At 32.7% G+C, this 25,483-nt stretch overlaps 1 protein-coding gene across 3 annotated transcripts in view; it reads left to right on the top strand.

The window, feature by feature from the left end:
* LOC128225162 (GTP-binding protein Rhes-like) overlaps positions 1-25,483 on the top strand; it is a 149,862-nt gene that overhangs the window by 118,500 nt on the left and 5,879 nt on the right. Inside the window, exon 1 of one of the 3 annotated variants that reach the window (XM_052935210.1) lies at positions 3,743-4,001. The exons of the other annotated variants lie outside the window; for them this stretch is intronic. Within the exon in view, the coding sequence (XP_052791170.1) occupies positions 3,743-4,001 (259 nt within the window). Of the gene's footprint in view, positions 1-3,742; positions 4,002-25,483 lie in introns of those variants that run through there. 3 annotated transcript variants of the gene reach the window in all.

Genomic DNA, 25,483 nt, shown 5'->3' with positions numbered 1-25,483 from the left:
GACTTATTGTGCAGTGACATATGTCAAAAGTATACCACACCACCTAGACCAATCGTGCAGTGGCAGATGTAAATAGTAAAGCTCCATACTTAGACCGATCGTGCAGTGGCAGATGTTAAAGGTAAAGCACACTACCTAGAAAAAGTGTGCAGTGGAAGATGTAAAAAATAAAGCTGTAATCTACGTCCATTCGTGCAGCTTACACATACAAATTGGAACCCTGTATATGTAACCATTGAAGTGGAATAAGTATCTGCAAATATAGCATTTTCTCAAAACAAGCCTACACTTGTCAATGCGAGCTTGTCTGAGGCCGATGATACATAATTTTACATGAATAAATGAAATGACGCAACAATCTCCTAGCTGTCTTAGGTGAGCTTCCCCGTTTAAAAATGCCAATTATGGTTTCCCAGTTAAAAATGGCGGGGAATGTTTGATCTGAACACTGTAAATAAGCGTTTTAGCAAAATTGGCATCAGAGTTAACCTCTTTTTAAAAATTCCATCTTTTCATTTTATCACCGATTGTATTATTTTATGGAAGTGTTTGACAAGGTTATTTTTTCTTGCAATTGTCTCATCTTGTGTCCAGTCCCTTTAAACTGTAAACGAAAACTTTTCGTGCAGAGGTATACGAAAATAGTAAAGCTATTTATGTAGACCATTCCTGCAGTGGTAGATGAAAATAGTAAGGTTGTATACGTATAGCATTCCTTTTAAGCTTCTTCATTCTCACAGATTTACCGTTTTTACATTATTTTTTTTGTCTTGGAAAGAGCAAATGTTTGCGTAAATATCTGCAAACCAATGATAAAAGTTCGCTGACAAAAGATTAGATCGCAGATTTGCATATTTCAGTTCGAAAATTAATGTTTTATGGCTTAAACCGTTATTAACGGTTTAAGAAAAATTCATAAAACATTTATTTTTGAACTTAAATATAAACATCTGCGATCTATTTTTTGTCAAAAGTCTTATATAACTGGTGTCCATGGGTTTTCGCAAAAATTCGCTCGTTCCAAGACAAAAAATAAAAAAAAGATGTCAAAACATTCAATTTGTGAGAGTGCAGCTTCAAGGGCAGATTTACATAATGCAGTTGTTTACTCGGAGAGATCACGCAGTGATAGATAAAAATGGTAAAGCGGTTAAAGTTGACTATTTGTGCAGTGGCAGATGAAAATAATTCAGCTGTATATGAACACCGTGCGTGACTGTGGCTGTCGATTTGTGCATTGGTATATTGAAATAATAAAGCTGTGTTTACGTAAACCATTCTTGCAATGGCAGTATTTAAGATCGATATATGCTTGCTTCTTTTAGTAAATAATAATTGTCAGAAACTAAATCTCTGTTCAAATAACAGAATCCGAGACAACAATCCTAAGTCTCACGCAAGAGGTGTCATGGGAGATATAACACATCCAGCTAGGTATAATTATAAACAGAAAATCATATATCATGAATAAATTGTCAGCTGTTAATAGAAACTGTCCAGCAATCATGCCTGTAACTTTGAATAAGGTATTGATTAATTGTGTGATATCAGTTCTACTAAGAAAGTAATGTTTTGCAATTTTATTTTTTCTATATTTTATGCAGTTAAATTGATTAAATAAATGTAAAAGTTTGTTTTGTAAATGTCATCCGTTTTAAAATGAAGGTTTTATAAGACATTGAGAACCATTGGATTGGGAGGAAATTATTCCAAACTGTATATTTGCGTATTCATATACTGTCATTTTTAAAATAGTAAAAAATAGAAAAGCTGAAATCGTAGACGCTAAGTAGTCACAAGGGGTTCATGTTTCAAGTCTTTAACGCGATTTTTTTTATATATTTTAAAATTAAGATTACTGCCAAGGAACTCTTTCCCCGTTTGAAATATCTGCAGAGCGGAGCCAGTTTATCATTTTATTGTTTGATCACTTTCGTTACTCGTTAAATATTGAAAAATTTATTCTCAAAAACGACAGGCATGTTAGCAATATACATCTTTTTAAATATTGTTTATCAATATCATGATTTTGCTGATTAAGCTCAAATATAGCAATTCATTAACATATAAAACGATTATCATTTTAAACTTTTGAAATGTTGTAGTTGAAAATGAATCAACGCTAAATAATGACAGCATACACATGAATTTGAAGGTAATGTTTTAATATCAAGACAAACGTTTCATTTGTATAATAAGTCTTAAAACCAATCACTATGGATCGATTGAGTCAACATACGTCATCAGGGAAGAATTCAATTGTTCTTCCGTGTTTAGTTTCATGATAATGAAGACCGCCTATTAACGAGTGTACGACACAATACCATAATATGCATACACAAAGATAACAGAGGCCACTTAATGTAATTTAACATCCATACGGTCAATACAATCAATTGTACATAAGACAAGCAAATTGGAACAGCACACATCTAACATCAATAGTTTCCCCCCTGAACAACAGATTAACAAAATAAGATATCACAGCATTCTTAAAAGACGTCACACAGACATCAGTTATCAATTATCAATGCAATCAAGTGAACAGCAGTAAAACAAACATAAAATATACGGGCATTGAATATTTTCACAATCACTCAAACAGTCAAATTGAACCTAAGACAGACACAAAATAAGTCCAATACATGTCATTTTACATCAGTAGCAAATATTATTAAACTGGTTTACTGTTTGGTTTCGTCAAGGTTAGGCAAAGCATTCATTGCTTGGTAAAATATTTATATTAATCAAAACACCATGGATGGGAATAATAACCTACAAGTTCTATACGAAAATAAAAAATGCATACAAGCGCCATTAAACTCTTTAGCAAAAGTTTCCTTCGAAACCATATTATACATACGAATAACGAAAACAACAGACTTTGAATAAAATATCTGGTTATGTACATCTAGTTTATACGATCCAAATACTTTCTAATACATGACATTAATTATCAGTGACCTTTTACAGATGGAAATTATCTTGAAAAGGTTATTGGAAAAAGACTCATTAATTACCGGTGCTGAGACAAACTTGTCTTTCTAATTATCGGTGAACCATTTGATGAAGACCCATAAAGTCAGACCCAGCAATAATTTCGTGCAGCAAACTCCGAGACAAAACTGTATAGTGTCCTTTATAGCAATACAGTCCATAATCTTCCGTTTATCAAATCCCTAACATGTACATCCATTGTCATGGATATCATCTAAAATATTGCATCTAATTAGACTCCATCTTGTTTGGCATTTTAAGATTTTTTTTCTATCCGATGTCCACAAGATAACATGCAAAAGTTATTGAACAAAGTATCACTAAAGGCTTTGGCAAAGCGGTCAATAAATCGTGCAATTCCCTGATTTGACATTACTTTTATAACATTGGCCTGAGCAATCTGCTGCCTTAATCCATTTCCAGTTCGTCCTATAAGGAAAGTACTTCCGCCAACACATCACTGTCTGTAACATAAAAGGGTCAAGAGAATGTAACAAACTTTATTTTATTTTCTGCATTGCGAGTGTGGAGATCGCAAAATATTTACTAGCAAAGGAAATGACATATTTACAGCAATGAAGAGGAATAACCAATAACACCCGGTCTCTGCAGAGTAAACATCTACGTAACGATAATAAACACACTGTCATTTTGCAGCCGTCCTTGGAGTCATTCTTACGCAGGCGACAATTGGGAAACGTTGAAGAGCTCGTGCTAAACTACTGCACCTTCATCCCCAGTCGGCATGGCGCTTTTAGAGCAAGGCGAAAACGCACCGGATGAAAATTGTAAGCGGCTAGTGATTCTTGGTTCTAGCAAAGTTGGAAAAACGTCCATTGTGTCTAGGTTTCTGAATAACAAGTTCGATGAAAATTACACTCCGACAATTGAGGACTTTCATAGGAAGATTTATAAGATAAGAGGAGAAGCCTATCGTTTGGACATTTTGGATACGTCCGGAAATCATCCATTTCCTGCAATGAGACGGTTGTCTTTTATCGCAGGTAATTTTAAATATTACAATTAAGTTTTAAACATGAAAATAACATTTCATTATTTCATTCGAGGGCGGCTAAACACACACCCTTTAATAACACCTGTTTCATGTATGTATAACAATATTCAATTTACATTTCCACAATTTGCATTTGTGCTAAAAAATTGTTTTGTCAGCGAATTAGGTTTGCATGTTACAATTAAGGGATTAAACATTCGATTCTCATTTAAGAATGGTTTTAGATTTGTTCAAATTTGTAAAATAAGGTAGTTCGAGGCAAATTTTCGTTTGCTTCCTAAAATTGTGCACTGCAATACACAGAAAGAAAGGCTTTGCTTACACTCAATTGAGTATATGCTTAATATTTCGCGAACTGGTAAACGTTACAATAACCAGGGTAGAACCAGAGTAGAAGGGCTTTTGCATTATTTAAACATAGCTTTGTTGTAATGGATTTTTGATTGAAACATTTTATAACATTCTGAATATAAAGTTTTTCGTTTAATCTATGCCTAATATAAATTATTATTTCAGCATTCAACATCTTTGTTTAGTCTTATAGTCATACGCTTATAGATTGAAAAACAAACCGCTGTAAACATATTATCATTTTAATACAGCTTAAACTTCTTTGACTTTTAACACAGGCAAATATAGTACTGGTAAATCGACCACTTAAGTACCATCTTCAGCAAAATTTCGGACGTATCCTTACACCTTGCAAAGAACCATGCATGGCTAGAGAATATGATTAATCGGCTATTTTTTATTTTGTTGTCGATCGTAAAGGACATATAAAGTTGTGAAATTCTCTTTTAAAACAATGGTTAATTAAAATGTCTTTCACGAAAACACTTTCTGATTTCAACAACCTTTTATGAAGTAGAATATTTGTAGCAGTACGAGTGGCAGTACTAAATATTGTTTTCATTGACCTTGACCTATATGAATATAAGAGGTATTTTAAAGGGTATACATGTGGAGCATGATGCGAAGCAATGACAAGCAACAATTGAATTGATATTTACTGTTGCATATAACTTTTTTGCCCGTGGAATTGTTATTTAGTACCAGTATAAACAAATCACATCAGAGGAAGCATGGGAATATCTTTTAATAACCGATCATAATGATGAATATTTGTGCACATTTATACTGTATTCCACCAGGAACTATATATAATCTTATTCTGTCAAGTTGTGTGAGTGTATGTGGAGGGAGATTCATTATGCATCAGATTTGTAGGGATATGCTCTTAATAAATAGCGCAAGGACAATAACGTTCCTCATTAATGATTTAACACATTTGTGAATACTGTTATGTTAAGACAAGTAGATGTTCATTAAAAGCATAATGTTCATGAAATCAAAATCTTAGCGCAAGACGAGCGTAACTCCTTCTCTTTGTGTATGGATTTACGCTAGTCTTGAAAGTAGCCTCGATTTGAAAGGGGCAAGTCTTGTTTTCTAAACATGTCGGTTTTATAAAAAAAGTTTAGAACAATACTACTCATATTGTTTAAACAATTTCAATAAAAAATAATCAAAGCGAACAATGTATTTGTATTTCCAATATTGATGGGACGACGTATAATATTTACGACTGCCTAGCGCAGCCTCCTTAGATTTCCAATTATTTTGTTTAATTCATTTCCATAAATCTACTTCCTAGAAAACAGTATTAATTGCATCACAACTGCTTTTCCATAGTCCAGCACATTACATTTATACTGTCATGGAAAGATAAACCACATATTGTCATTTTAGTCGCTGCAAACATACGGTTCTTTCGGGAAATCATGTTTTCCCGCCGATTTTAAGAAAGGCATCTAAACGCTCACATTTGTTGATAGATTTGGCTGTTGTGATGAGACGGCTAAAACAAAAATAAAAGCGCAAACAGGTGCATAGTTATTCAGGCTTAACTTTCTTCTTCTTCCACTAACATTATTAAATAATAAAGGTATAAACATTAAGTTCTGGTGCTTGTCAAGCAAACATTCGCTTTCTATGAACAAATACGATGTAAGAAAGAACTAAAATGTGTACTATTAAACGGAAATACTCGATTTATTTAACTATTTCTGTGGCCGATTTTTATATGATTAGGACAATCTGGGTTTCGAATTATTCGAAAGTAAGGATTTAAATGTAATTGATTACTTTGTTTTAAATCCTTATTCTCGGTTTGGGTCAGTATCTTTGTCAATATTCACGAAAAAAACAACAGCATGATAACTATTAATGCACTAAACATGCAGCATTCCGCCAGGAACTATGCATTACATTATTAGTTCATTATCTAAGTGTGTGTGTGTGTGTGTGTGCGCGCGCGCGTGTGTGTGTGTGTGTGTGTGTGTGTGTGTGTGTGTGTGTGTGTGTGTGCGTGTGGTAGGCGGCGTAGGCAATGATCATCATATTTCAATATCATCATATACAATCATATTTGTATCAATGTGCGAGGACAATAACGTTCATCGTTAATGGTTTCTGAAAACGCATATACTAAAAATATATATTAAGCTTTATTGTAGTACGGCAGCGCAAGACGGGGGTTACACCTACCATTTATATATGCAGTTACGTCAGTTTTGTATAGTAGCATCGATTTGAGTGGGGGCAAGTTATTTTCTTACAAAGCCGGCGTTATAAGAAGTTCAGCAGCCAATTGGATAAACTTGTTAAGTCCTTAGGCTGGTTAAAGTTGGTCAAAATAGTTATTGATTGGTCAATATCTATCTGAAAATAATATTAACCAATGAAATCATTTAAATGTGCAAACCTGCCTAAAGATAACCTGAGGGCAACTTATCCAAGATTTATACAATTGGCTGCAAAACTATACAACCCACACAATATAAACAGTGTTAATAAAAACTTAATCATCGTAATTTACGACCAATTTATTTGTAAAGGGATGCATATCGAATACAGATTGTAGATTATATAAACGTTAAATCATATTTATCCTTCCAATATTGAAGGGACGAATTATATTTACGACTGCTGAGCGCAGCTCCTTAGCATTCTTATTAGTTCATTTCCATAACTCTCTTTTCCTGGGAAACACTATAAATTGCATAACAACAGCAATCTCCTCGTTAGGAAAATTACTTTTAATTTCAAGCAGAAAAATACGAAATATTGTTTCTTTAATCTCTTCAAACTTAAGACCTTCTATAGAAATCATGTTTGTCCCCGCCGATGGTCAGAATGTCAGCTTTACACTCACATTGATTTAAAGTTTTGCGGTGTGTTAGCACATGGTTTCAACAAAAAATAAAAAAACACAAACAGGGACATGATTACTTTCTTCCACTAAACTTATTAAATAACAAAAGTGCGAACATTAAGTTCTGATGCTTGTCTTGCAAAGATTTTGTTTCTTAAAAAGAATCGACTGCATCTTTGTCATATAGAAACTGAAGAGGCGGTATGGACAAAAAGTGCTGATATCGCTAAAACGGGCAATTAACTGGTCGATTTAAATACGCTGGTACAAACGGTGTGGTATTTAAGTTCTGATATTAAAACCGACTGTTTAAAGCTGCTTATAGGGCCCTCAATTAGCATTTTCTTTAGTGTACGGCATTACGATCGTGCTCTGTTTACCTAATCGACTTAGTTTATTTTAAACCAGTAGTAATTTGTTAAAGAAAGAAGTATTACACTGTGAAGGCCGGGATTGAGTAGAACTATTGCTATATTTCGTTTCCATGTACAGTCCACTTTTGTCTATGGCTAATTATGCACAATAGTTAGTGATGCTGGTGAGGAATTAAACACCGGTAGGTTGGGTAGAGCTGATATTATATAACGTCACCATGTCTAGTCTCCGAGAGTTGGTGATAATGGTGCGGTACCTATTGGCAGTAACTTCTGAAAAGAGTAATCGAAAGCAGGAGTTTATCTATGGTTGCTGTTTTACTAACCTACAAAACTAAAGGTTGCTGTCTTGGAGAAATCAATATTGATTTTGAAAAAAAACATCGCAGAAATTTAAATAAGGCTTCCTTACTTCGCAATGAATAACATGAGTATCTTGTCTTGTTTTACAGCAATCACCCCTGCTTTACAGCGCAATATCATGAACACAATTCCTGGCATAGTTTTCTCATACAAATTATAAAGATTCGATCAACGGCAGTAAACTGATCAAAGGACCAGCGCCATAAAACATTCCAGTTATTAGCAACAACAATTGCAGGTAAACATGAATCAGTTGAAACTAATGGAACATTCTGAAGCAAAATAATTACCTTGGTATTAATTACATCACAGATATTGTTTGACCATGAACAGACAACATAATTGAAATAAATCATTATGAAGACCAAACGCCAAAGCACAACAGACATCAAACGCAGAAAATAAGACATTAAACGCAGTAAATATCATTGACCATTTTGAATTTATACAAGAAAGGGAGAAAGCCCCTACTTCCCCCCCCGGATCGAGCACAAAATGAAATCCAAAAAATGACAACAGCAGCCTATGTTCAGGTCATACCAAATGGATTTTATGAATAGTGTCACCCTGCTGGTAGGTTAAGGATCTTCGAAAGAAAAAAAATAAAAAAACAGCTCTTTAAAACTCAAATGTTGCAAAGAAAAATACATTTTGATGCCTTTTTAATAATGAAACATGTTTAGATGTATATTGTATGCTATAACAGAAGAATTACCCAAGTTATATGTGAGCTTGCATGGGTTTAATGATGTTTTGAGTTTTACATTGCCGGATAGCTTTTCCAAGATGATGATGTACGTAGTTGAAAAAGAGCCTAAATGAAGTATAATATGTGTATACGTTGTTGTTTTTTTCTCTACCTTTGTCGTTTTCTTTCTTTATTGTAGATAGGTTTTAGAATTGAAACCTGAAGCTAAACATGGAATTTATTTGGTATGGCCTTAATTGTACGTGTTTATTGACCACAAATATATGTGCAACACTGTCAAAGACTCATAGCAAAAGGCTTAAGCAGTAATCTACTTCCAAGGAACATTAAGACATTGGCAATGATCTCGAAGGTTCAGTAAACACTAAACTACAATATGGAAGACGTTACCTACCATTACATCCTTTGGTAAGTGTTCTTGAAAATAGAAATCGTTTAATTCTAGAGTGAACGTTACAACATGAAACAAAAATAGAAGGGACATTAAAAAAAAAACATTGGCAACGGAAAACGATAAAGATTTAAGAAATCATATTCACGAAGCAAACTCAATTATGGCGTATTTAATGTTATAAACTGGAAATCTGCTCATATCAAATCAAAATTCGTCTTAACTTATGCTCCTGAGGTTTAATAAAACGGCAAAAGCTAGACAATTCCAATATAAGTGATTGTACGTTCGTTTATTACGTTCGTATATATAAATAGGTTGTCTTGGCCACAACCCTAACTATAAATATACTCCATAAGATTTGTTTTGTGATGCATAATAGTTTTTTGTCGTAAACAGCAGATATTCAAAGAAGAACGACCTTAAGTGTCTTAATTATTTAAGTGGTATAGGATAGTCAAAATATTAAATGCGTCAAAGTCATTTTTAATTAGTTTTTAAGCACACTTATTTGCACACCTCTAGGTAAAAATTGTATTCTTAGTAACATTACTGTGCAAAGAAGTTTTGCAAATTTGACAAAAGGTATCTTTTATTAGAGATCATATTTATTCTTGAATATTTGATTACCTGTTGTTTTCATTATATTCTTGGAATTCCGAATTACAAACATTCAACAATATGAATATGTGTTTGTGTCAACATATTTTGAATTGTTGGAAATGAACAATGTCTTATAGTTTATTTTTGATATATTATCAAGTTTGAAAGATGTTGCAAACATAATGACATACATTTTATTTTACAAGTTCTTTCTTTTAATATAACCATATAACCACAAAAGGCTGCAAGACATTGTTGTTCAGATGAGGTCATACATTTTAGTACAAAACTTTTCCTATTACTTCTGCAGATATGCGTTTAAATGCCGAAAATAATGCTTTTTGAATTAAGTTATGTTTGCTTAGGCCTAAGAAACACATGACGATGTATAAAAGGAGATGTATGCCAAACATTTACTGATTTTAGTGTGTTACACCACTTCGACCTAGTTAGTTGAACATATTAATCGCTTTAAATGTAATCAACGCAATTATTTATTTGCTCAAATTACATTTTATATGTATGTTTCTAAATATTTCCAGAGACCGTGGTTTATATTTTCGTGAAATTTCAGTGTGCGTGAAATATCAAAGAGAGCTGTTAATCGTATGCGAAACTGGGAATTTTTTTTGCAGTTTTCATATTCAACGCTTATTCTTGCGTTTCTACAGGCGTAATGTGGCAAGAAATTCCATTATTTCTAATCCGTTAATAGAGGGCCGTGATATATCATCAATGTTTTATGGTATTCTAAACAACTGTCCAACGCGAGGAGTTATCTCGTTAATAATAACATTATAATGTTACTTCGATCCAATACACATTATGAAACCATCAAAAACGGGCGTAAAAAGGTGGTTTCGGAAAGTTTTCACAGAGGTTGCGAAATACGTCATCTAGTGGCGTGTACGTGTTAAATACGTTTTGAGTTCTACGTCATCTAGATGTTGAAAGCTTGTAGTATAATAATAATAATAATAATAATAATAATAATAATAATAATAATAATAATAATAATAATAAAAATAATAATAATAATAATAATAATAATAAAAATAATAATAATAATAATTATAATTATAATATTTATAGATGACGTAGCTCTCAAAACATCTTGTTGTTGTTGTTGTTGTTGTTGTTGTTGTTGTTGTTGTTGTTGTAAACTATGTGGTCTACATATAACTGTATAAGTAGGGCTTGCAAGATGAACTATTATTCTATGAGTACATTTACGAATTTTGTAAAGTGTGTTATTTACATCAAACTGTATTAGTTGGGTCATATTAGACCACTTAGCATTTCGTTTACGACTTTAACGGCCAATTGCAGCTGTTAAATATACGGATAGCTACACATGCACGTGGTGTTCTAAAACCTCTCTGATACATGCTCTTCTACTTGTTTACTATTGGGACACTCATAAAACCTATCTTCTTGAGTTTGTCTACGTTTCATTAACGATGTAACCATATGCGTATAATTTTATGATACATTGAAGTTACTTTTCTACCGGCCTACTGAGCCCTGTATGACGTACTCACACATTGTACATGTGCGCTCGTAATAAAAAATACTTGTTAATTCCACACATACTGTGGTTAAGCTGAACTCAAAAGTAGTCTACGTGTACTTAAGCGGCGTTTTGAAACCTGTATTATGTCTTGTATTGATTTAACAGAACCTGTAATGCCTTCTTTTGAACTTTTATAAACCTTTTTTATTGCGTTGTCCTTCCTTTAACACATTTTAGGAATCTCCCATTAAAATCCAAAATTGATGATTGAAATACATTCTGTGTTTCTTAATATTTCACAAAACATTGACTACGTAGGTACATGTAATAAATGGGCTTTGAGAAATATCATTCTTTGCCAGAATATTTCAAAAGGACCAAAGCTAAACAAACTCTATACGAGATACACACCACGTCAGAAGGTAACAAACATTGCACAAATGCTACAAATATCGTTAAAAATAGCCTTCACTTTTGCTCTTGGCAGTATAACACATGCATCTAGATAATATTATCGAAAGTTTGGCACCAGGACATACATTCATTTGTACTTAATAGTGAGCGTCGTTAACACGTGCTATGGTTTCCGGTTCTTTAGCAGACCCTTTTGCGACCGATCCTGATTGTTTTATTGTCGCCGATCAAAAAAAAATGATCTTTATTTTTTCTCCTGTTGTATATTTTGTTTTCCATTCGTTTCTTGTAACGACAAGACGCGTTAATTAAATGTTTTCATAAAGTGTTCTAGTTAACGTTGACCCAAACAAGATGGCGACAATTTTGACAGCGAAATTGATATTCAGACACTCAATAATGAAAAAGATCCCCGATCCACCGATCGTATTTTGTTTGGCAGTGAACAATAATAACATTTGTCTAAAGGTATTTGGATAACATTACAATAGCTTCACATTCTGTCAATAAAGATCATAATGTTTCAAATAGCATAGCTAATCCAGAAGATTCTGGACGAATTGTACACATAATCTATCTTCTAATTAAGTAACGTCCTTTATGTTCGATGCTGTTATTTGTTTCTATTGATCCAAACTCCAGTGTCTCTTTGCCCACATATATTAGATAATATGAAAATAAAGCAAATCAGATTCTGTCGAAGCAATAGATCGAAAATTATTGCTGGCGCCATGACGAAATGCAGTTAAAAATGACATAAAGACATTTACGAGGTTGTCGTTTGGCGTCGAAACGACGTTTGATGACATAGTTATACATGCCGAGCGTTCCTTGATGCGTGATTCGTGATTCACTCAATGTCTGCAAAAAGTCGAATGGTTCAAACCAAACGAGCTGGAATATGATAATACGTTTCTTGAATGCGGCTTTACGAACCTTGTCATGGCTGTCAATTGATTAATGAACTTGATTTTTTAGAGTTCTGTCACTTAATGGGTGATTTACAAGTCAGAAGCATACAATATAATTCTCTAATGAAACATCGTATACTTTCCGACATTAACTATATTATTCTATATGCAAGTTGTGTTCTCCATTATATTAGATAAACAATGCGTTAGGTAATCTTTTCATGTAAGTGTTCCCTTTTCAGATTCACCGCGCTCGTAAGTCACATTAATATCACATGAAAGATAAAAATCCCAGGAAAACTTTAGGACCTACGAAGAAACGCTTCAATGTTCTACAAATGAATCAGGTTAAATCAGGATAAAATTTTACATTTTTTGGATAGCTAACTGGCCCCAATATCTCGAAACTTCTTAAGTCCTTTATAACAGGATTAAGCTAATCTCACTATTTTTATTGTTCTATAAAATGTGTTATATTTACTTCTTCAAGAGTTTTTAGAAATTATGCAGGAATAATTAGTATGATTATCAGAATAAATCATTTTTCATTTATCAAAATCCATTTTCGGTATGTATTTTGGCTAATTGAAAGAAGCGACTTAACCCTATTAAGCTTAAGAAGTTTCGAGAAATTGGGGCCAGGAGTACGTGCAGCTCTTAACCGCGTCAGACACTTAAGCACTAGTTGAAAGGCTCCAGACAAAGTTAAATACATAGGTGTCTGATTACATATAATAATGTATGTTAGATGTAACTTCAAATGCAAACAAAGTAATCAAGAAGTAGGGCACAACTGATACCATTAACATGGGTCAATGTTTCTTGAAATATATCCAACATAATTATACATTATGTTATTTTATCTTAAGGTTTTCGATATACAATTATGCGGTCTACGAATGCCATGTGAGCCCATGCTATTTTAGTATCATTCTTAAACGCTTTTGTGCAGACGATGAATAAATAAAAGTTATAACATAATAACATTTCTTGCTAGACAATAAGCAAACATACACAGTGCAATATTTTTATCTGTCATATTCTTTCTGAAAACTAAATTTAAGCAAGCTTTAGTCTGTAAAAGTTGAAACTTTGCTTAGGGTCACCTGAAAGGCATCAATATATGATTTGGTCAATAAGGTTTTAGCGAGGTTTTAAAAACAAAGACCGGCTGCTACAGGAGAAAGACAGGGTGCTTAAGGAGAACAGGGCATACTGTTTCAAGTTAATTGAGTTTCGTTTCTGATTTCTCGGCGGTTGAAAAAAAAAGACTGTGGTCGGAACTCATGACTACCAATTCTAGAAAACATAAACATAGCATTCCATCCAACTTTATTTTTGTTAATATTTGAAACACACTGACAAGTAGATTTCTTGAAATTGTCGTAGTTAAATTAAAAAGTTACAAATGTTTGTTTCATAAAACGTATGATTTGTTTTCAATTGAGTCAGTTAAAATACTATAGTTCAAAAAATATTCAGTTGTTATATCACGTGACGAATAAGATACTTAAATTAGAAAACTGAAGTTTATAAATAACTTACGATGCTCATTGGATACCGGCCTAGAATCGCAATCAAAATAAGCCATCGATCAAGTGTCAAGTTTTTGCAGCTCTGATAGTGATAGTAAATGACAGGCGTGAAGTGTGACTCTAAAACTGGTGCTCACGATTGTGGATGGGATCGGCAAGAGACATTTTCATAGATTTTAAGCTAATTCCTCAGAAACCCTACCAGACGTTTTTGACATCTTTTAAACAACAGTGAAAATAAATCACTTCAACAACATTGTATAAACAATTTTATTAGAGAATGGTCGGTAATTGATCTGTTCCATACAGTTCATCGCATATATTTTTTACATCATTTAAACGTCACAACAGTTAAAATAAATAATTTCAAAAACAATGTTAAAACTATTTTATTAGAGAGTGGTAGGTAATTAATCTGTTCCATACAGTAAATCGCAACTGTTTCAATTCATTTAACTTCGAACGTACCTAGTGCACACTGAGCTGCAGGTGTTTCTTGTTTACATTATTCCATAGAACAGCACACTAGATAGAAGTGTTAATTCTGAAAAATATTTGCATCGAACGCAAATTTGCTTCAACCGAGAGACACATGCACATCTGTTACTTTAGGCCACACTAAATTGATAACTTGTTCATCGGATTTTTTCCAAAAAAGAAATTGGGGCGAGCGAGCGAATTAATAATAAAAATATTTGTTTTGCATTTAGCAAAAAATAGGAGCGAGCGAAGAGCGAACAAATATATATAGTGAGTTAACTCACTTTTGCTCATATTATATTCACTTATTCACTAAACAATGATATTGTAAACAGTACAAGGATAACATCCAGTGAAAGAATGATAACACTAAAAGATAATTCTATACAAATATTAGTTTTGAGATCAAACAAATGCTATTTGAGATCAAGCAAATGTATTTCTTTAAACTATTTCATAAATGAGAGAACTCAAAACCACAGTTTTCCAGTTTTCTAAACCTTTTTGAAAAGTTTTCTTCAAAATACGCTATGCATGGCTAAGTTAAAGCCTGGAAACAAGCGCCAATGGTCACGCCAATGGCATTTGGCATTGGAAAACTTGGTTAAAAATAATTCTCTATAAAAATACATTATATCTCATGCCATGGAAATGACTAGACAAGGTGACTTGAAAAATAACTCAGAAAATGAATATAGGCATTTGCAGTCAAATATAACTACAGCTATCACTCTTGCTTTGACTACACAATTGGCCATGGTAGCCATTTAAGTTCTGGAATAGAATTGTCAAAAAGACCTACACCGTATTGTAAACCATTTCAGCTGAAAATATGTCACAAAAAATTCTAGCCAGCGCCAGATTGATTTTAGGCTTTCTCAGAATTTAATGCCTATCTTTTTTAAATTTGCAGATTGTCTTTATTATTTTTTTTTAGATATCTTGTTCAAATTTAGACAAGTAACAGAAAACATAAACATAAATACAAAAGACACTTTTACTTCTTTTGTACTGCAAATACTGATTGTGTCAATTTTCATATATATAGCAAAACAATATTTCAAAAAATACAAGAATATGCAATATTTTGTCATAGACAAAAACCAATCAGCATACATATTTAATACTTGAATGTTTTCCATATATAGTTTAAATATACACATGAACATCTAAAAATTCTACAAACATTTATTCGAACACAAAGTGTGATTATTACCTTTTTCAAATCGCAAAGTCTGACACCATTTTTTTTATCCTTTTTTCACTAATATTTACAAAATATACACAATCAGGCTTGTTTGATGTTTTTGTGTGAATGGTAAAACTCATGGGATTCCATGAAACACATATGAATGTCAGTCAGGTTAATGTTTAGCGTCATCCTACTGTCCACGAACGTTGACTCATCGGCGACCAAGGCCTCCACCACAAGCACGCCCTTGTTGCCTCATCGGGACAGGAATTTAATGATCCGCTGCATCGGAGAAATCTGAAATTATAAATAGCAATATTATACATAAATGTTCATTGTAGTATAATGTAGTATGCATTACTGAAACAGTTTCATGATAACACAAGAAAGGTGGTGCTCGTTTCTTGGCCAAACTTTATTTTTCTATTACTGTACATGCATTGCATATGAATTAAATAAACACTATACTCTGATCTGTAGCAAAATAAAATCAAACATGCATAAATCATTAAATGTATAATTATTTTTGTAGGAAACAAATAATACAAAAAATACATCATATTTGCTATATTAACAGCAAAACAATAAAGTAGTTAAAATACACACCTGAAGTTTTTAACTGGACATGTGTAGTAGGTAAAGATGAACGATTGGAAACTGTCTTTTCACTGTAACGGTCATCCGAATTCCCGTCAAACATGTCCGAACCAAATTCAAACGTTGGACAATCACTGTCATTCGCGATAAAATTCAGCACTTCTTGCCCAGTATATAAACGTTTACTTTTAGCGTTAGCCAAATTAAAACAAACACATTGTCCAAAATCTAATCAAACTTTAAATCGTGGTAGAATTGTCATTTGTTGACGTAATTTTCAAGAATCAGAAAGTGAAATGTTTTCGTTTTGTCAATTTAGTCTCGATCATCTAGACGCTTGTATCCGGGTCTATATCGTCCATTGATTCTAATTAGAGCGGCTGCATGATTGAGCCGTTGCTTTGATAATTGTTACGATCGAAAAACGCGGTTATAAGGCTACATACTACTAAACAAATTAGCGCACATACAAAAATAACTATTTTTTTAGATGGTGCGGGCGCAAGCGTTAAAAAAATAAAACATATTATTTTTCTTTTCTGAAGAAATAGATGCGGGAAATCCGATGAACAAGTTATTAATTTGGTGTGGCCTTAATGATCATGACCCACAATCCAATGTAATAGATTTGTTAATATTTTTAAAATAAGGTAGTTCGAGGCAAATTTACGTTGACTTCCTGAAATTGTAACACGAAAAGGAGGGCTTTGCTTAGACTCATTATGAGTGTATGCTTAATATTTCGCGAACTGGGAAACGTTACGATAACCAGGGTAGAACAAAAGTAGAAGGGCTTTTGCAATATTTAAACATGGCCTTGTTTTGATGGAATTTTGAAATGATCAAAAGTGTTTTAACATTCTGGTTATATTTCTATGCCGTTTTAACTATGCCTAATATAAATTATTGTTTAAGCACTTAGCACTTTTGTTTATTCTTAGTCATATGCTTAAAGATTGACAAAACAAACCGCTGTAAACATATTATCATTTAAATACAGCTTAAACTTCTTTGACTTTCAACACAGGCAAATATAGCACAGATAAATCGACCACTTAAGTAACATCTTAAGCAAAATTTCGGACGTATCCTAACAGCTTGCAAAGAAACATGCATGGTTCGGGAGTATGGTTAATCGGCTGTTTTTTTATTATTTTGTCGATCGAAAACGGCATATAAAGTTTTAAAATTCTCAGTTAAAACAATGGTAAATAAAAATGTCTTTCACGAAAACACTTTCTGATTCCAACAACCTTTCTTGAAGAAGTATATTTGTAGCAGTACGAGTGGCAGTACTAGATATATTTTTCATTGACCAATATGAATATAAGAAGACTTTTAAAGGGTATACATGTGGTGCATGATGCGTAGCAATGACAAGAAACAACTGTGTTGATATTTACTGTTGTGTATCATTTGTATTGCCCTTGGAATTGTTACTTAGTACCATAGTAACAAATCACACCAGAGGAGGCATGGGAATGACTTTGAATAGCCGATCAGCATGATGAATAGTTGTGCACATTGATACTGTATTCCACCAGAAACTATATACAATCTTATTTTGTCAAGTTGTGTGAGTGTTTTTGGACGGTGATTCATTATGAATCATATTTGTATCGATGTGCTCTTAATAAATAGCGCATGGACAATAACGTTTCTCATGAATGATTTAACACATTTCTGAATACGCATAAACTATATAGCGTTATTGTTATGTTGATACAAGTAGATGTTCATTAAAATCATATTATTCATGAAATCAAAAGCTTAGCGCAAGACGAGCGTAACTCGTTCTCTTTGTTATGGATTTACGGTAGTCTTGAAAGTAGCCTCGATTTGAAAGGGACAAGTCTTTGTTTTCTAAACATGTCGGTTTTATAAAAAGGTTTATGACAATGATACTCATATTGTTTAAACAATTTAAATCCAAAATCATTGAAGCGAACAATTTATTTGTATTTTCAATATAGATGGGACGACGTATAATATTAACGACTGCTGAGCGCAGCCTTTTTATATTTCCAATATATTTTTTTAATTCATTCCCATAAATCTACCTCACAGAAAACAGTATTTATTGCATCACAACTGCTTTTCCCTAGTCCAGCACGTTACATTTATACTGTCATGGAAAGATCCACCACATATTTTCACTTTAATCGCTGCAAACATACGGCTCTTTCGGGAAATCATGTTTTCCCGCTGATTTTAAGAAAGGCATCTAAACGCTTATTTGTTGATAGTTTTTCCTTTTGTGAGAAGTCGGTTTGATTATTAGCTAATATAGGTCGCTTTTATTTTTAATTATTTTATTTATTTGTACCCAGTTTTAGTACAATGAGGCTTTTTATTATGAAGCTCTATGATCAGACGTTATTAAACCTTTTATTTTATAAGGCAGACTATGTGTGATGCTCATGGTTTCTAACAATGACTGCATCTTGAAAAGTTCTTGCATTAGGTAATTGTATTCTTCCGTCTGCAGATAGAAATGGGATCTCTTATCATTATAGTACTTGGGGTTAACTTATAAGTTTATTATTATTTGTTTTATTATTAAGTTTCCTCAAGTTTATTAATGCGTTCTTTGATGATTAACTTTTCCGTTGTTGTATTAATTTATGATTGTTTGGATAAGAGTGAAGTTTGTGCACGTAAACAGGTTTAAACCCCCACTAAATTTACATTTTACTGACCGTTTCAAGGCTGTACCTAACAATCCTTGATAAACATACCTAGTTTTGTTATATATATATATATATATATATATATATATATATATATATATATATATATATATATATATATATATATAGTATGTATGCACTGTATTGTTTGTGGTGTTTTGTGCTTTCTTCCATGTTTCCTGTTTGTGATTTTTTTGTGTTCTATGTCTTTCGCGTTTACCCAGTGCCATTAAACCTGGTTTATGTTTATTGTTTTCCTACTGAGCTTGTTTCTTTTTTTCACATAAGTATTGAATAAAACTAAAACCACAAACAGGTGCACAGTTATCTACTTTTAACTTTCTTCTTCTTCATCTACTTACAATCTTTAATAAGTAAAGCACAAACATTAAGTTCTGGTGCTTGTCGGTTTTTACAAACATATACGACGTAAGAAAGAATTAAAATGTTAAAAAACTTTAAAACTTAAAGGCTTGATTTTATTTTTTCAGTCGTCGATTTGAATATGATTTGAGAAAATCTGGGTTTCAATCAAATATTAAGTAGTAATACACTGTGAAGGCAGGGATTGAGTAGAGATATTACTATATTTCGTTTATATGTACAGTTCTCTTTCATGTCCATGTTTAATAATGCACAATAGTTAGTGATGCTGGTGAGTAATTAAACACCAATAGATTGGGTAGAGCTGCTTTTATATTACGTCACCATGGCTAGTCTCCGAGATTTGGTGAAAATGGTGCGGTACCTATTGCCAGTGACTTCAGAACAGAGTAATTGAAAGCAGGTGTTTATCTATGGTTGCTGTTTTCTAACCTACAAACATATAGGTGCTGTCAAAGAGAAATCAATCTTTATTTAAACATGGTATTCTTACTTTGAAATGAATAACAGGAGTATCTTGTCTTGTTTTACAGCAATCACTTTTGTTTTACAGTGCAATAGCATGAACATAAATCCTTGCATAGTTTTCTCATGCGAATTATAAAGATTCGATCAACGGTAGTAAACGGATCAAAGGACCAGCGCCATAAAACATTCCCGTAATTAGCAACATTAATTGCAGATGAAAATGAATCAGTTGAAACTAATGGAACATTCTGAAGCAAAGTATCTACCTTGGTATTAATTACACCACAGAGATTGTTTTGACCATGAACAGACAACATTATTGAATTAAATTATTATGAAGACCAAACGCCAAAGCAAACCAGACATCAGCAGCAGATAATTAGACATTAAACGCAGTTTATGTAAATATCATTGACCATTTTGAAATAATACAAGTAAGGGAGTAAGCCCCCCCCCCCCGGTATCGAGCACAAAATGTAATCCAAAGAACGACAACAGCAGCCTATGTTCAGGCCATACCAAATGGATTTGATGATAAGTGTCATTCTTCTGGTAGGTTAAGGGACTTCGAAAGAAAATCACGAAAACAACACCTCTTTAAAACTCTAATGTTGCAAAGAAAATACATTTTGATGCCTATTTAATAATGAAACAGGTTTAGAAGTATATTGTATGCTATAACAGAAGAGTTACCCAAGTAATATGTGAGCTTGCATGGGTTAAATGATGTTTTGAGTTTTACATTGCCGGATAGCTTTTCCAAGATGATGATGTATGTTTTTGAAAAAAGGCAAAATGAAGTATAATATGTATATTCGTTTTTTTTTTTTTCTTTACCTTGTCGTTTTTTTGTTTATTGTAGATAGGTTTGAATTCTGAAGCTAAACATGGAATTTATTTGGTATGGCCTTAATTGTTCGTGTTTATTGACCGCAATTTTACGTGCAACACTGTCACAGACTCATTGCAAAAGGCTTTAGTGGTAATCTACTTCCAAGAAATATTAAGACCTTGGCAATGACTTCGAAGGTTCAGTAAACACTAAACTACAATATGGAAGACGTTTCATACCATTCCAACTTCGGGAACTATTCTTAAAAAAAGGGTTGAATTCGAGAGCGAACGTAACAACGTGAAACAAATGCAGAAGGAACATTAAAATAAACATTGGCAATGGAAAACGATAAAGATTTTAGAAATCATATTCTCGAAATAAACACAATTATGGCGTATTTAGTGTTATAAACAGGAGATCCATTTGCTCGTATCAAATCAAAATCCGTCCTTAAGTTATGCTCCTGAGGTTTAATAAAACGGAAAAGCTAGACAATTCCAATGAAAGTGATTCTACGATGGCTTATTACGTTCGTTTTAATACGGGTTTTTTTGCCAAAATCCTTACTATAAATATACTCCACAAGATTTGATATGTGATTCTTTATAGATTCTTGTCGTTAACAGCAGTAAAGCAAGCAAGGAAGAACGACCTAGAGTGTCTTCATTATTTTAAAGTGGGAGAGGAAAACCAAAATACCAAATGCATTAAATCGTTTTTCAGGTTACAGTTTTGCATACTACTAGGTTAAACATGTATTTTATAACATTACTGGGCAGATTTTGCAAATTTTACGGAGGTATCTTTTATGGAGTTCTGATTTCCAGTAAATGTACTTTTTTACTGACCGTTTCATGGTGGTACCTAACAATCCTTGATAAACATACCTACATTTTTATACAGCATATGTGCACTGTGTTGTTTGTGGAGTTGTGTGCTGTTGTTCCATGGTTCTTGTATGTGATTTTTTGTTTTAATGTTATATATCTTTGGCGTTTACCCTATGATATTAAACGGGGTTTGTGTTTACATTTTAGGCCACTGAACTTGTTTCTGTAGTTTTTCACAGAAGGATTGTTCTTGAATCTATGACTACTGGGTTGTAGTTTTCATTGTATTCTTCTTATTCCGAAAACACATCTTGAACAATATGAATATTTTTTTGTGTTAAAATCAACAACGTCTTACCGTTTAAGTGTGATATATTTTCAAATTTGAAAGATGCTGCAAACGTAGTGACATTAATTCATTTTGGCTACCAAAATATTCAAATATTTTCTGCAAAAACAAAAGGATACCACCACGCGAAGCATCAAGACATTGCTGTTCCGATGAGGTCTAACATTTCCTACTTATATTGCTGATCTGTGTTAAAACGTAAAAATATTGTTTTTCGAACTCTTTTAAAATAATATATCGTAAAGATTGCTAAGGACTAAGAAACAAATAAACATGTATAAAAGGAGAAATTCACCGATAATTTACTGATTATAGTGTGTATCAGTAGTTTGAATTAGTAAGTTGAACATATTTTAATATCGCTTTAAAATGATAATCAACGTCTTTAATGATTTGCTCACATACATTTGAAATTGATGTTTCTTAATATTTCAGGATAACGTGGTTTATATTTTATGAACCCGAACATATTCAGTATGCGTAAGATATCAAAGAGAGCTGTTAATCGTATGTGAAACTGGGAAGAATTTTTGCAGATTTCATATTCAATGCTTATTCAAGCGTTTTTACAGGCGTAATGTGCCAAGAAACAAGAAATCCCATTATTTCTAATCCGTTAATAGAGGGCCGTATTATATCACCAATGTTTTATGGTATTCTAAACAACTGTCCAACTCAAGGAATTCTCTCTTTAATAATAACATAACATGGATTTTACTTCAATCCAATATACATTATAAAATGCCATCAAACACAGACGTAAAAAAGTGGAATCAGAACGTTTTAACAGAGATTGCGAAACGATATTTTTACATGTTAAATACGTATTGAGTACTATGTCATCTAATGGCGTGTACGTGCTAAATAGGTTTTTAGTTATACGTCATCTAGTGGCGTGAACGTGCTAAATACGTTTTGAGTGCTACATCATAGAGTGGTTGAAAGCGTGTAGCCTTATAATAATAATAATAATAATAATAATAATAATAATAATAATAATAATAATAATAATAATAACAATAAAAATAATAATAATAATAATAATAATAATAATAATAATAATAATAATAAAATACCATTAAATATATAGATGACGTAGCACTTAACCCGACAAGATGCGGTTGTTGTTTGTGTAGATGTAATCTGTGTAGTCTACCTCTTACTGTATTAGTAGGGCTTGCAAGATGAACGTTGATCAAATTAGTTTTCTTGCATTTTTTAAAGTGTGTGATCTACATCATACGGTATTAGTAGGGTAATATTGGAGCACTTGAAATTTTGTGAAAGTCAAATTTTGACCGATGTAACCATGTGCGTTTGGATTCGTTATAAAACCTGTTGATTTTACAAATACTATTAAGTTAAAGTAAAATGTAATACACGTGTACTTAAGTCGGACATTTGCCACTTTTAACGTTATGTATTGATTTATTAGAACCTGTAATAACTTCTTTTGTACATTAATGAACCTTTCATTGCGTTTTCTTTCAAAAGTTTAGGGAATCTCCCTCCGATCCAAAGTTGATGTTTGAAATACTTGCTTAGTTTCTTAATATTAAACAAACTGAAGGCACATGCATTACATGGGGTGTGCGAAATATGAAAGGACCAAAGCTAAAGAAACACTTAACGAGATACACACCATCTCAAAGTCAAACATTGCACAAATGTCACATATATCCAAATATCGTTTATGATAGCCTTGACTTTCCTCTACGCAGTACAAGATATAATAAAGGAAAGTTTGGCTCACAAACATACATTCATAGTTTTCTAGTTAACGTTGACCTAAATATAATGAAAACTGTTTTGACAGCGACAATCTTATTCAGACGTTTAATAATGAAAGAAAATCCCCGATCCACCGATCGTATTTCGTTTGGCAGAGAACAATTATTACTTTTTTCTTTAGGTAATTAAATAACATTACAATAGCTTCACATACTTTTAATAAAGATCTTAATGTTTCAAATAGGCTAGCTTTTTCATGAAGATTCTGGACGAATTGAATACATAATCAAGACTAATTAAATCACGTCCTTTATGTTCGATGCTATTATTTGTTTCTATTGATCCGAACTCCAGTGTCTCTTTGCCCTGATATATTGAATAATGGAAATAAATTAAAGCCAATCAGATTTTGTCTAAGCTTTAGATAGAAAAAACCTAGCAGGCTACATGAAGAAATGCAGTTGACCAACAGACATTTATGAGGAAGTTGTTTGGCGTCGGAACTTGAAACTGGATTACATAGTCGAACATTATTATCAGGCGTTCCGTGATGATTCGTGATAGACTCGAGGTCTGCAAAAGGTCGAATGGTTCTAACCAAAACGAGCTGGAATATAATGATAGGTTTCTTGCATGCGGCTTTATGAACCTTGTCATGGCTGACAATTGATTAATGAACTTGATTTGGTAGAGTGCTGTCACTTAATGGGTGATTTACAAGTCAGAAGCATACAATATAATTCGCTAATGAAACATCGTATACTTTCCGACATTAACTATATTATTATATCTACAAGTTGGGTGCTCCATATTAGAGTAACAATGCGTTAGGTAATCTTTACATGTAAGTGTTTCTTTTTAAGATTCACAGCTCATAAGTCACATAAATATCACTTGAAAAATAAAAATCCAAGGGGAACTTTCGGACCAACGAAGAAACCCTGCAATGTTCTACAAAAGAATCAGGATATACTTTTGCATTTTTTGGATAGCTTACCGGAGTACGTGCAGCTTTTAACTGCATCAGACACTTAAAACACTAGATGGAAGGATCCGGACAAAGTTAAATACATAGGTGTCTGATAACATATAATGATGTTTGTTAGATGTTTGTTAGATGTAAGTTCACATGCAAGCAAAGTTAATAAAAAGGGTAAAAATGATACCATGAACATTGGTCAATGTTTCTTAAAACATATAAAACATAATTATACATTATGCTATTTTATCTTAAGGTTTTCGATAGTAGGACAGTAATGCGATTTGCGAATGCCCGGTGAGCCCATGTTATTTTGGTACTATTCTTAAACGCTTTTTTGCAGACGAAGAATAAATAAAAGTTATAACAAAACATTTCTGTCTAGACAACAAGCAAACATACACAGTGCAATATTTTTATCTGTCATAGTTTTTCTGTAAACTAATTTTTAGCAAGCTTTACTTTGTAAAATGGTACAAACATTTTGTTTAGGGTCACCTAAAAGGCATCAATGTATGAATTGTACAATTAGGTTTTAGCTAGGTTTTAAAACCAAAGACCGGCTGCTACATGAGAAAGACAGGGTGCTTAAGGAAGACAAGGTATACTGTTTTTATTCATTTTACATAAGTTTCGTTTCTGATTTCTAGGCGGTTGAAAAAACACTGTGGTCGGAATTGATGAAAACCATATTAATTCTAGAAAACATAAACAGATAAACATAGCATTCCATCTAACTAATCATATGTTAATATAAAATCTTTGAAACACACTGACAAGTAAATTTCTTGAAATTGTCATTGTCAAATTAAAAAAGGTGCAAGTGTTTGTTTCATAAAACGTATGATTTGTTGTCGATTGAGTCAGGTAAAATACAATAGTTCAGAAATTCTTTAGTTTTTATATCAC

The sequence above is a fragment of the Mya arenaria genome, chromosome 2 (genome assembly GCF_026914265.1).
Source record: "Mya arenaria isolate MELC-2E11 chromosome 2, ASM2691426v1".
In the NCBI taxonomy this organism is placed as follows: domain Eukaryota; kingdom Metazoa; phylum Mollusca; class Bivalvia; order Myida; family Myidae; genus Mya; species Mya arenaria.
This window is presented reverse-complemented; position numbering and strand designations above follow the sequence as displayed.